The sequence below is a fragment of the Gaeumannomyces tritici genome (assembly GCF_000145635.1).
Source record: "Gaeumannomyces tritici R3-111a-1 unplaced genomic scaffold supercont2.90, whole genome shotgun sequence".
Classification (NCBI taxonomy): Eukaryota; Fungi; Ascomycota; class Sordariomycetes; order Magnaporthales; family Magnaporthaceae; genus Gaeumannomyces; species Gaeumannomyces tritici.
In genome coordinates, this window is record NW_008804634.1 from 1 (window position 1) to 11,601 (window position 11,601).

At 59.7% G+C, this 11,601-nt stretch overlaps 4 protein-coding genes and 1 non-coding gene across 5 annotated transcripts; 4 read left to right on the plus strand and 1 right to left on the minus strand.

Moving 5' to 3' along the window:
- The first annotated feature begins 225 nt into the window (after positions 1–225).
- GGTG_13965 (ran GTPase-activating protein 1) lies at positions 226–2,256 on the plus strand. The gene is made up of 2 exons (XM_009231890.1): positions 226–634; positions 730–2,256. The coding sequence occupies exons 1-2, from the start codon at positions 440–442 to the stop codon at positions 1,795–1,797; spliced, it is 1,263 nt and encodes a 420-aa protein (XP_009230154.1). The 5' UTR covers positions 226–439; the 3' UTR covers positions 1,798–2,256.
- A 1,115-nt stretch (positions 2,257–3,371) lies between these two features.
- GGTG_13966 (endochitinase) lies at positions 3,372–5,855 on the plus strand (the record flags this gene model as incomplete). Its single annotated transcript, XM_009231891.1, has 3 exons — positions 3,372–3,667; positions 3,758–3,856; positions 3,944–5,855. 3 exons carry the CDS (start codon positions 3,372–3,374, stop codon positions 4,980–4,982), a joined length of 1,434 nt encoding a protein of 477 aa, XP_009230155.1. The 3' UTR covers positions 4,983–5,855.
- Positions 5,456–5,548, plus strand: GGTG_20266. The gene has a single exon. It is a non-coding gene; the product is annotated as a tRNA-Phe (tRNA).
- GGTG_13967 (hypothetical protein) lies at positions 5,841–8,718 on the minus strand. The gene has a single exon (XM_009231892.1). The coding sequence runs from the start codon at positions 8,427–8,429 to the stop codon at positions 6,576–6,578; it is 1,854 nt and encodes a 617-aa protein (XP_009230156.1). The 5' UTR covers positions 8,430–8,718; the 3' UTR covers positions 5,841–6,575.
- Positions 8,719–10,428: 1,710 nt separating this feature from the next.
- GGTG_13968 (thymidylate synthase) lies at positions 10,429–11,601 on the plus strand (the record flags this gene model as incomplete). Its single annotated transcript, XM_009231893.1, has 1 exon — positions 10,429–11,601. A coding segment is annotated over exon 1 (1,084 nt), but the record flags the coding sequence as incomplete, so codon positions are not given.

Here is an 11,601-nt window from a genome sequence, read left to right on the forward strand (position 1 = left end):
GGTGTAGAGTGCTGCGCGGGCATGTTGTTTGGCTTTGGTGCTAGTGCAATTGTATTGGGAAAGGTAGAGTTTGGGTGGGGGAAAAAATTTGCGGTCCAGACTATTTTCCGGATGGTTCGGTCGCGTGGCTGACCTAATCCATACCGGCGTTGGTGGGGTCTAGAATGCGGGAGTGGGCAGGCAGGGTGGGTGGCAGGGGCAGTGGCAGGCAGGCAGCGCGGGAATGATTGATCGACCCCTCCCGTCACACCAGCACCTGCAACCACATGCACGACCTGTGTTTTGGTTGGAGGTCTGCACTTTCTCCCCAAAAAAATATACTTTTCGATCTTTGGCCCAGCTTGCTCTCCAATCCTCCGCCGCATCGTGTACCACGAGCCCTAAGCAGACTGCTCAAAATATTGCTTCGACTACGGACACTTATTGCACCCGGCCCAGCATGGCGACCTCAACCAAGGTGTTCTCCCTTGAGGGAAAGGCCCTGAAGCTGGACACGGCTGAGGACCTCAACGCCCACATTGCCGCCCTCATCTCTATGAATGATGTCGAGGAGGTCAGGTTCTTGGGCAACACTCTGGGTATCGGCGCCTGCAAGCGTCTGGGCGAGGTCCTGTCCACCAAGAAGAGCCTTCAGGTAAGCTCGAGACCCCAAGTCTGCGATGCGCTGGTGCTGCCCGGCCTATAGCCCCCTTTTGCTGACTTATTTACCGTTTTGCCCCTTCATTTTAGAATGCCAACTTCGCCGACATCTTCACTGGCCGCCTCCTCAACGAGATCCCCGAGGCGCTTTCACACCTCCTGACCCAGATCACGAACCTGCCCAACCTGAGGACGATCAACCTCAATGACAACGCCTTCGGCATCAACACGTATGCGCCCGTCGCCGCCTTCCTCTCGTCGCATGTGCCGCTGCAGCACCTGTATCTCAACAACAACGGCCTGGGCCCCGAGGCTGGCATGAAGATCGCCGGCGCGCTCTCGGAGCTGCATGCTAAGAAGGAGGCCGCGCGCAAGGCGGGTCAGGCCGACGTGCCGAATCTCGAGACGGTTATCTGCGGGCGCAACCGGCTGGAGAACGGCAGTATGCGAGCCTGGGCCAAGACTTTCAGTCTTCACAACCGTCTGCGGGAGATCAAGATGGTGCAGAATGGTATCCGTCAGGAGGGCATCGTGCATCTGATCACGGACGGACTCAGCCACCTGTCCGACATCCGGGTACTGGACCTGCAGGACAACACGTTCACGTTGACGGGGGCAACAGCACTGGCCAAGGTGGCGCCGAACTGGACCGAGGTCGTGGAGCTGGGCATAAACGATTCGCTTCTCAGCAACAAGGGTGCGAAGGCACTGGCCAAGGCGCTGTCCAAGGGAAAGAATGCCAAACTCGAGGTTCTGCGGCTGCAGTTTAACGAGATAAACTCCAAGGGCGTGCAGGCTTTGGCCGATGCGGTCAAGGACGCGCTGCCGGTGCTTCGCAAGCTGGAGATCAACGGCAACCGACTGTCAGAAGGGGACGATGTCATCGCGGCCATGACCTCGCTTCTGGAGAAGCGGAAGGAGGAGCTCGCGGGCGACGTGGTGATGGAGGACGACTGGGGTCTGGACAGCCTGAGCGACCTTGAGGAGGAGTCTGAGGACGAGGACGAGGATGAGGAGGAGGAGGATGAGATCGAGAAGGAGGTACTTGCCGAGAAGCTGGTCAAGGACGAGGAAGAGGCGCTAGAGCAGCCCGTTATCCCGGTCAAGGACAAGCAAGTCGACGACCTAGCCAAGAAGCTCGAAAAGACTGTGATTTAGATGGGGGCGGCAGCAGGGCGGCAACACGACCGCCGGCGCTGCATTTGCTATTTTGCTTGCACATATCTCCTCCTGTCTGCGCTTGCCAATCGATACCCGTCTTCTTTTCGGCAATAACTCGCACTCTCTCGGGCGGCTTGTGTGATAGCTCGTATAGTTTGGGAGGAAAGGATCTGTTCAAGCGATAGATGTTCTTATTTTGTAATACCAGCGTGGTCAACTCAGTAGATAGGCACACAGACAGGTATCTGGACAGGTACCTGGACGTGAATGGTTGTCGATGGCCTGCCTGACTCTCGAGGCGGCGTATGGCAGCATCCAACGACTGTGCTTCTAGAATCTGGATCGTGATCTGTAGCCCTGTTCGCAGGAACCCGAGTATTAGGGGGGTATATGGAGACGTTGCATGTATAAATGCTCCTTGGGCAGCTGGGCAAAACCCCTGGATCTGTGGTTTGGTACCGCCATATCACTTATCATTTTGCCTATCAAGTTGCGGGACGATTCGTCAGCGCGGTTCGGGAGTCGGAATCTCAGCACTGAGGCGGCTGTCATTCCGGGTGCTTGCATACCTGCTCGACGTGTTGCCGGCTAATGTTCGACCTCAAGCAGGCCCATCCAGAGCGAGTCTCGGCCAACATGCCGTGTCGCCTCTGCCTCCAGACTTTCAACCTCCCTTCGCGCCCGACCTTTGGTGGCTTGGCTAGCATTCAACTCCCATCGGCCTCTTCCGTGCCAGGCGAGCAGATCCAGAGCATGTACCAAGAAAGCCTGGCCCATCGGCAGGTCCTGCCGATCACCCGGATTATGCTTTTGTGTAGGGCCAACCACTCGACGTCAATCTCATATGAACGCCAAAGTCGATATTCCTGAAGTAACTATATGCTATCAATGAGATATAGACCACGCCGTCTTCGTCCCCTTTTCCTTCTTGTAATTCCGTCCCACTTCCAAGACCTCCCATAGGCTAAAACGTGCGATATATTGGGTTCCCGGTCGCCGGCGGAGCCAGATACGTGGCTCCCATCGGCATGCCTCCTCGGCCGTCGTGACCTGGCGTACGCGAGGAGAAATGTCTCTTTGTCTCGCACCCAGCCCGCCGCCGCCGCATGTCTCTCGGTGGCCGCCACCCTCCTTGTCTCAGGCCAACAAGCCGCCACCTGAGAAGCCCTTCCAGGTGGGCTTGGCCGGGTGGGTGCCCCTCTTCAGCGACCCTGAGTCTCATTCCAGCTCTCGACCTCTTGCCCCTCTTTTTTTTGAGGCTGGGAAACTGAACCGCCGTCCACTTTACGTTCCTCTCGCTGGCGCTGGAGGAGCCCGGGACGGCATAAGAGAGACATGCGCAGAAGTAGAAAAGGCCAGAGGCCCTGAGGGAAAAGGAGGACTGGGTCGTGAGGATACAAATCCATCACCACCCTCCCATCCGGACAGAGTTTGCTGCCAGGCGCACTGGACTTTTCTCAATCCCCACGCTCTCTTAAGCCACACTGTCATATTGTCGTTACATACCTCATCCACTGTCGTTACCTTGTCAAGGACACCCTGCCCTCGCTCATACCAAAACAGCTGCGAAGATGGCGAGCCTGCTCCTGGCTGCTGTATTTTCTCTAGCCTTGTCAGTGGCTGCCGCACCCGTGGCAGACGCGGCACTCCATGGCAGAGATGTCTTTTGCTTCACTGCCCCCGGTCCCACGGCCACCGTGACCGTCGCCGTCACGGTCTTTGCCACGGGCGGCAGCAGCCCGACCCGGACCTCCACGTCTACTCCGTCCTCTCGTACCTCGAGCACCAGCACGCTCTCAACACAGACCCCGGGCGACAGCTCTGGAACGCAAACAGGGTACAAGAATGTCTTGTACTTTACCAACTGGTAAGTTGGCTCATGGTGACCGACGATCCGTGGGGGTCACGACCACCTTGGCCATCTTATACGCTTGCTAACTGCCAAATTATTGCTCAGGGGAATATACGGTGCCAACTTCCAGCCCCAGCAGATTCCTGCCGAGAATGTCACCCACATCCTCTACTCTTTTGCCGACATTGCATCGGACGGTGAGGTGTAAGTATCTCCAGCCCTATATTCCCAACGCACCAACGCCATCACCCAGTCCCCAGCACTGACCAAACGTCTTCTCCCGCACGGTAGCAAATCATCCGACTCGTGGTCCGATGTAGAGAAGCACTACGCCACCGACTCGTGGAACGATGTGGGCCGCAACGCCTACGGGTGCGTCAAGCAGCTCTACATCCACAAGAAGCGCAACCGCCACCTCAAGGTCCTCCTGAGCATCGGTGGCTGGACCTGGTCGCCCAAGTTCGTGCTGCCCGCCTCCACCGACGCCGGCCGCCGGCGCTTCGCGAGCAGCGCCGTCAAGCTCCTGGCCGACTGGGGCTTCGACGGCCTCGACCTCGACTGGGAGTACCCGCAGAACGCAAAGGAGGCCCAGGACTACGTCCTGTTGCTCAAGGCCTGCCGGGAGGCCCTCGACGCCTACGCCGCCCAGCACGCTCCGGGCTACCACTTCCTTTTGACGGTCGCGACGCCCGCCGGCCCGCAGAACTACAACAACATGGACCTCGCCGGCATGGACCCTTGGCTCGACTTTTGGAACCTGATGGCGTACGATTACGCCGGGAGCTGGGACTCCACCTCGGGTCACCAGTCCAACCTGTTCCTGAACCCGAGCAACCCGTCGGCAACCAAGTTCAGCACCGACCGCGCCGTCAAGGACTACCTGGCCAAAAACATCAAGCCCCACAAGATCACCCTCGGCCTCCCCCTGTACGGCCGCGCCTTCACCCAGACCGACGGGCTCGGCAGGTCGTACTCGGGCGTCGGCCCGGGCTCCATCGAGAACGGCGTGTGGCTGTACAGGGACCTCCCGCGGCCCGGCGCGTCCGAGCAGTGGGACGACGCGGCAAAGGCCAGCTACAGCTACGACGGGTCCTCGCGCGTGCTCGTCACGTACGACACGGTGCGGTCCGCGGGCGAGAAGGCCGCATACCTCGTCTCCAAGGGGCTCGGCGGCGCCGTCTACTGGGAGGCCAGCGGCGACCGCGTCGGCGCCGCAAGCCTCGTCGGCACCATGGCCCGCAAGATGGGCCGCATGGACCGCTCCAACAACCTGCTGTCGTACCCGGCCAGCCAGTACGACAACATCAGGGCCGGCATGCCCGGCGTCTGAGTGGCGGGGGGATGGGTGCTGCTGCTGGGCTCCCCCTCCCCAGTCGGATGGCGTTCGGTGCCGTGCCTTTCCATCTACACCTTTCACCTTCTGCGAGTGAGCAGGTTATGCGTTACATTACACAAGAGTAAACGATTCACGCGTCATATGTCACCATTTCTATCATATGTTTCGTACCTTTCTCTTCTTTCATGTATTGCGGCGGCCGAGCTGGTCTCGGCCTTTCCGCAACTCCAACTTTCAACCAAGCACATCTGGCAGGTCCTATCACACACACACCCGTCTTTCGTATCTGCAATACTTTTGCTGTGCATCTTTGGTGGACCTCATTTCTCTACCCTTGTCCATTCATCCCCTTCTCGCCCACACACCACCTCCGGAGACAGGCTGACTCGGCCGCGTGTGTGGGGAGGCCCTCACCACGATCCGGCTCATGGGGCGCGATCCAGTCCAACGGCATCTCAGCATTCAATGGGCACATAGCTCAGTTGGGAGAGCGTCAGACTGAAGCCAATAGCTCAGTCCACCGTATCTGAAGGTCGCCGGCTCGATCCCGGCTGGGCCCAAGCAAAAACAGCGTTCTGTCTTCCTGGCAGCAGGTGGGCTGTTTGTTTTGTTGACTTTTTTTTCCTGATCTATCCATCCCATGACTATCTTCTCCCATTTTCGTTTTCTTCCCATTTTGCTGCAATAAAGCAGCGTGCGTTTCGTGCCTCGAGCAAGCCAGATTTGTACGTAGAGATATGGCCGCCGTCTGGGTTAGGGTTCCAGCTCAGGGGCTCCTCTACCTCCCCGGCCTCTCAGGCAGGAACTCGATAGCTGACAGACGGACTCCCGTCGCATTCCCGAGCACAAAATAACCATTTTTACACTTTCGGCTGACTCTGCCGTGAGCGTTGTGTGAGTGGGGCGCACCACGACCCCTGATACTTGTCAAAAGAACAGACGGAACAGGGGGTCATGCGCTCCGAAACGCCACGGGTTTCGACTCGCTCGTCTTTGCGTGAATCCCAAGGGCGGTGCTGCCATTTTTCTTGCCACTCCTTCATCGTTTCTTTTCCACCCCAGCCTTCGCAAGGGCGAGGTCTTCGGGAAAGACCGCACGATAGGAGAGAGGCTGAATAGTGTGAACTTGGATCGACACAGGAGCGACCCATTAGTCAGGCCTGTTGGGCGGGTTTGCACGTGTTTCTTGGGTATTTTATATCGAGGTTCGGATCCCAGGATTCCGAGCGACGTCGCCAAACCTGTCTGTCCCTTCGATATTGGGTTCGTGCTCATCGTTGCCCCTAGTTCGAAATAAGATGAAGTGAAAAAAGCCCCAAGCCGTGAAGCTCTCATCTGCGTCAGCAGACCGCCCCCTAGACCTTCGATTAAGAAATAAACAGAGAAAAAGTCGTCATCAAAGGTATTCCTCGTGCACGATTTGGCCATGAGCGTGTGTCTGCTCAGATTGTCAACCAAGCCTGACAGACAGATACGTATATACACACACGCACCATGTGCTCCATGACACTCCACTTGGCACGATCTTCTCGGCCATTCGCCGGTGGGTTGAACTGTGCCCGATGGAACCCCGGAGAAAATAAAACATTAAACCATCAGAAACACCGCCACCACGGCGGCCACGCCACCGGCAAGCGCGTCAGATGCGGCGAGTCCCGAGGCAGCGTTAGGGTCCCCACCGGGCGCCTTCGGTGCACCGGTGACTATGGTGCCGCCGGCAGTGATAGCAGCTGCGTTGGGCACCGTCAGCGTCATGGTCTGACCACCGCTGGTGACCACCGTGGTCAGAGAAGCAGGGACCGAAGGCGTGGGCCTCGTGAACGACGTGGCGAAGGTGGTTCCTGACGGCGGGCCTTGGACGGTGCCAGTCGGGGCTGGACCACCCGTTCCGGTGGGCAGGCCTCGGAGCGTGCCGGTCTGGCTACCGCCGCCCTGTCCACCGGTGGCATTGGGCAATGAAGCCAGCGGGTCCTCGCCGCCAGAAGGGTTGGTGCCGGACGTGGGGTTTCCACCCGCCGGACCAGCAGGGGAGCCAGATTTGGAGGGAGAGTTGGCATCGCCAGAACTGGAGGGAGACTCGGCATCTCCGGATCCGGAGGGAGAATTGGTGCCAGGGAGTGGCTGCAGAGTTCCCTCATCGGCGGGACCATCAGAGCCTGCGCCAGGGACCAAGGGGCTCGTCGAGTTCCTCCCGGCGGCTGGCGCCGTGCCATTGATGGGCCTGGTCGAGTTTGAGAAAGGGCCAGTTGCGGGAGGAGGCAACAGCGAGGTCTCGGGAGCTGCTTCTGTACTTTCGGTCGGTTGAGGAGCTGCACCTGTGCCGATGGGCCGCAGACTCGCCACCCCGGTCGCGTTGGTAAGAGGGAAGGGCGCGTCGGTCGCAACGGGGATGGGAATCAGGCCAGTAGCGTCCGACGCAGCGGGGAGGGGGAGCAGAGCTGCGGCATCCGTGGCGGCAGCCTCAGCAGTGGTCGAGGCCCCGGTGGCGGAAGTCTCGGCCGTGGTAGAGGCAGTCTCGGCCGTGGTCGAGGCCTCCGCAGTGATGGTAGCGTTGGTAGCAGTGGCACCGGTGGCCGTGACATCTGTAGCTGTAGCGTCGGTGGCGACAGACTCAGAGGTGGTCAGGGTATCAGTGGAGGTGGCCTCAGTCGCCGAAGCGATCGGCAAAATGCCATCGGAGCTCGTCGTGGCTGAAGCTAGGGGCACTTCTCCGGTCCCAGAAGCTGTGGTTGCAATAAGGCCCTCGGACGTCTGCGAAGATGACGGGACTCCTGGTATGGATGAGACGATGATGATACCTGCGGCGACAGAAGGAATTGGCTGGGATGTGGTAGCAGCGAGACCAGGGGCGGTGAAATCGGCCCCGAGTTGAGGCAAGCTCTGCAGGGACGAGGTTGCCGAGGGAATCACAACATCAGGAGCGGCGATATCACCGGTTTGAGAAAGGCTTTGGGCGGCCGAGCTAGCTGAAGGTGCGATGGGAGCGAGGGGCTGCGACGCCGACAACACAGGGGCTGTCGTCGTAGCACTCCTGGTAACGCGGACAAGGGTCGTCGGCAGCGTGGGGGAAGGCGCGATCGTCGGCAGCGGCTCCAAAGCGCCGGCTAGCGGGTTTGCCGCGAGGTTGTCGTCGCCTGGCAGCGGCGACAGCCCGTCTGCTCCAGCGCCACCTGTGGCCACAGGCGGGAGTTGCTGTCCGGATCCTGCACTAGCACCGGCTCCACCCCTAGGCGCCCCGACAACCACTCTAGCTCCGGCTCCGGCCCTCGACGTCGTCGCCGCTCCGGCGCTGGATGTGACTTCAACTCTGCCACCGTCGACCCGGGGCCCGGTTGCGCTCCGGGTGCTGTTGTTGAATCGCGGGCCAGTCCGTTGGGCGCTGACCTCACTTAGAGCCAGGCTCAGAAGGAGACTGGCCAATGTTTTCTTGGAAAAATACATCGTTGCTGCTGTTATCTATCGGTTGGCAACAATGACTCGTTCGGGAAGTGTTAAGGCGTGCTGTCAGTCAGGCGAGCCAAAAATAACTAGGCCGGCTAGACGTATACGGTTTAAAGAGCGTAAGGGCCGTAGGGAAGAGAAGTAAATGTGCCGAAAAATAATACACAAAACTAAGCTGGCCGGCAGTCTCGAAAGGAATGACTCTCAAAGTGGGACGAGAAACGAAGAAAAGAAGGAAGAAAGGAAGGGAACGAAGAAAAAACTCCTCGACTGAGAAGGATCTCGAAGACAGGCAGCGATGACAAGAAAGCGAGAGAAACAAAAGAAAGATGGTTAGCTGGGTCAAAGCAAGAAATAGCAACAGCAGGCCTGCAAGCCGAGCCGTGCGCAAATCCCCCAGCAAAGGCTTTCCCCGGACGGTGTGGGCATGACGAGGCCGCCTCATGTTTGATGCCCTTGCTAGGCATCTTCTAGGTAGGGTGGGGATTTAGGGGAAGGGGTGTGGTTCTGTTCCTCTGCACATCGTCTGGTGCGATGCGGTCTGTAAATCCGTCCGACATGGCACTGCACAGTATCCCGCATCTGCCAAGTGCCACCATCCCATCTGTGCGAGCAGGGTTCGCAAGATGTTGCAAGGTCGTGAATCTGCTCTTTGATCTGGTCCACGAGACAGGAAATTTGTCTTCTTCTCTACTGCAGCAGACGAGGAACCTTGTTGTCTGTTCTTGAACAGATGTGAATGATGCATCCCGGTTTCACAACTTTTACCCAAGTGGCTGAGAACGGACGAACGGTATGCATGCCACCTCGGCAGCGAGGGGAACAGATGAGGCCATTAAGGAAACACGAACGCACAGTGAGTGCAGAATCACGAAAGACACCTTGTGGCGGGCACGCCTATTGTACGATCTGCTTCTCCGCGATTCCTCGGCACGAGACTGGCGGAACGAATATCGATGACTGCCAAGAGCGCGTGACCCGATGGATGGATAGCAGAATCCGCCTGGCCAGCTTGCGGGCATCATCACTAGATGAAGTGGTCCAACGCACGCACGCCCACCCAGCACGTTAACAAGACAGGTGGGGAGGGACACAGGAAACGGGAAAAAGATGGTGCTTTCCCTTGGCCTTCTGTGAGATGGCGGGAAGACGGGCGTGATGGAGCAAGGGGCGTCTCGCAAGTGGGCTTGGTGGATGTCGCATCAGGAGATCAGGGGTAAGCGGGAAAGCAGCCGAAAGAGGGCGAGGCGCCGATGGATGGGAAACAGGAGACGGATGGGAGAAGGGAAGGAAAAGTCAAAGGTGGATGATGTGTGCAGGGGGGCTGCGCTTAAGGTTGAAAATAAGCATGGGAGGGCAAGCCAGTTGGGATGGAGACAGAGTGACAGAGCGGTGCCGTTGTGTGGCAGGCCCCTAGACCCCTGGCCCCTAGGCCCCTCGCTCCGGTTGCAGTCTAATCTGGGACTTCGACGCCTGCCAGAACGATGGGTCCGTTCGGCTGGCCTGCGCGTGGGTTCCGCTGGGCGCCCTGCCTTCAAGGTGCGGCTCTGGCACGTTGCCCTGCAGCTTCTGAAACCCGCCTCGCCATTCGGCCGAGGTCCCCTGGCTCCGACCAGGTGGGAATCCTTGACAAGGGTCAGCCCATCCATTGGGCGATTGCGCGGCGTGTTGGCTGGGAGGCGTCGATGGTTCTGATGCCGTTCAAGCCGTCCTCCGAGTGCCATAGTTTCCTTGACGTCGGTGCGCCAATCGTATGGTTGGTCAATTTTGTCCGTGTCGCAAGTGATGTGCAACCGGTGTTGTTTTAGACCCTGTGTTGATGGGAATTGACAGCCTGCCTGTCGTTCCTCAACACGCCCCACAGACACACCCCAAGCCGCACGTGATCTGGCACCATGGCATACAGGTCAAAGTGGTCACAGACGCGTCTCGGGCGCGGGGCACTTTATTTCGAACGCGTCGACCAACCAGCCCCCCCGCCAACCAGCCAGTCCCCCACCACGGTAGCTGTTTTTCGTCATCTTTGCAAGGAAGAGCGGCAAGTGAAGCACAAAATCTGAAAGGGGAGCCTACAGCCCTATAATCACAATGACGGCAACAGAAAGCAGCAACTCAAACCCCAACGGTGCCGCCAGGCACGAGGAGCACCAGTACCTCGACCTGGTGCGCGAGATCCTCGACACGGGCGAGCACCGGCCGGACCGCACGGGGACGGGCACTTACTCCGTCTTCGCGCCGCGGCCGCTCAAGTTCGCCCTCAACCGCGACGGCGCCCCGGTGCTGCCCCTCCTCACCACCAAGCGCGTCTTCACGCGGGCCGTGGTGCTGGAGCTATTGTGGTTCGTGTCGGGCAGCACGTCGTCGGCGCCGCTGAGCGAGGCCGGCGTGCGCATCTGGGACGGCAACGGGTCGCGCGAGTTCCTCGACTCGCTCGGCCTGGGGCACCGCGACGTCGGCGACCTGGGCCCCGTCTACGGCTTCCAGTGGCGCCACTTTGGCGCCGAGTACGTCGACGCCAGGACCGACTACGCCGGCCAGGGCGTCGACCAGCTCGCAGAGGTGGTGCGCAAGCTGCGCGAGAGCCCCTTCGACCGCCGCATCATCCTCAGCGCATGGAACCCGCGCGACATGCACCTCATGGTCCTGCCGCCCTGCCACATGTTTGCCCAGTTTTACGTCTCGTACCCGCGCGGTGGCCCGAGGCAGCAGCAGCAAAGGGCGACGGCAGCGGGTGCGGAGGCGCCAGCAACAGCAGCAGTAACAGCAACAGAAACAGCAGAAGCGGCAGCCCAGCCCCAAAACGGAGGAGGGGAGCCGCAGGCGAGGCCAAAGGGCCACCTCCACTGCCAGCTGTACCAGCGGTCCTGCGACATGGGCCTGGGCGTCCCCTTCAACATCGCGAGCTACTCGCTGCTGACGCACATGCTCGCCCACGCCTGCGACCTCGTGCCCGGGTCGCTGACCCACGTCATGGGCGACGCCCACGTCTACGTCGACCACGTCGACGCCCTCCGCACCCAGCTCGAGCGCGAGCCCCGCCCCTTCCCGGAGCTCGAGATCGCCCGCCCGCCCGAGACGGTGGGCGATGGCAACATCGATGGCTGGAAGCTCGAGGACTTTGTCGTCAAGGGGTACGACCCGCACAAGGCCATCGCCATGAAGATGTCGGTGT

What these genes read in the sequence shown, in the direction of transcription:
- GGTG_13965 (XM_009231890.1), top strand. Translation starts at nt 440, where the DNA reads ATGGCGACCTCAACCAAGGTGTTCTCCCTTGAGGGAAAGGCCCTGAAG. An exon ending in CCACCAAGAAGAGCCTTCAG is followed by an intron (nt 635 to 729) that starts GTAAGCTCGAGA and finishes CCTTCATTTTAG; the next exon opens with AATGCCAACTTCGCCGACAT.
- GGTG_13967 (XM_009231892.1), bottom strand. Translation starts at nt 8,429, where the DNA reads ATGTATTTTTCCAAGAAAACATTGGCCAGTCTCCTTCTGAGCCTGGCT.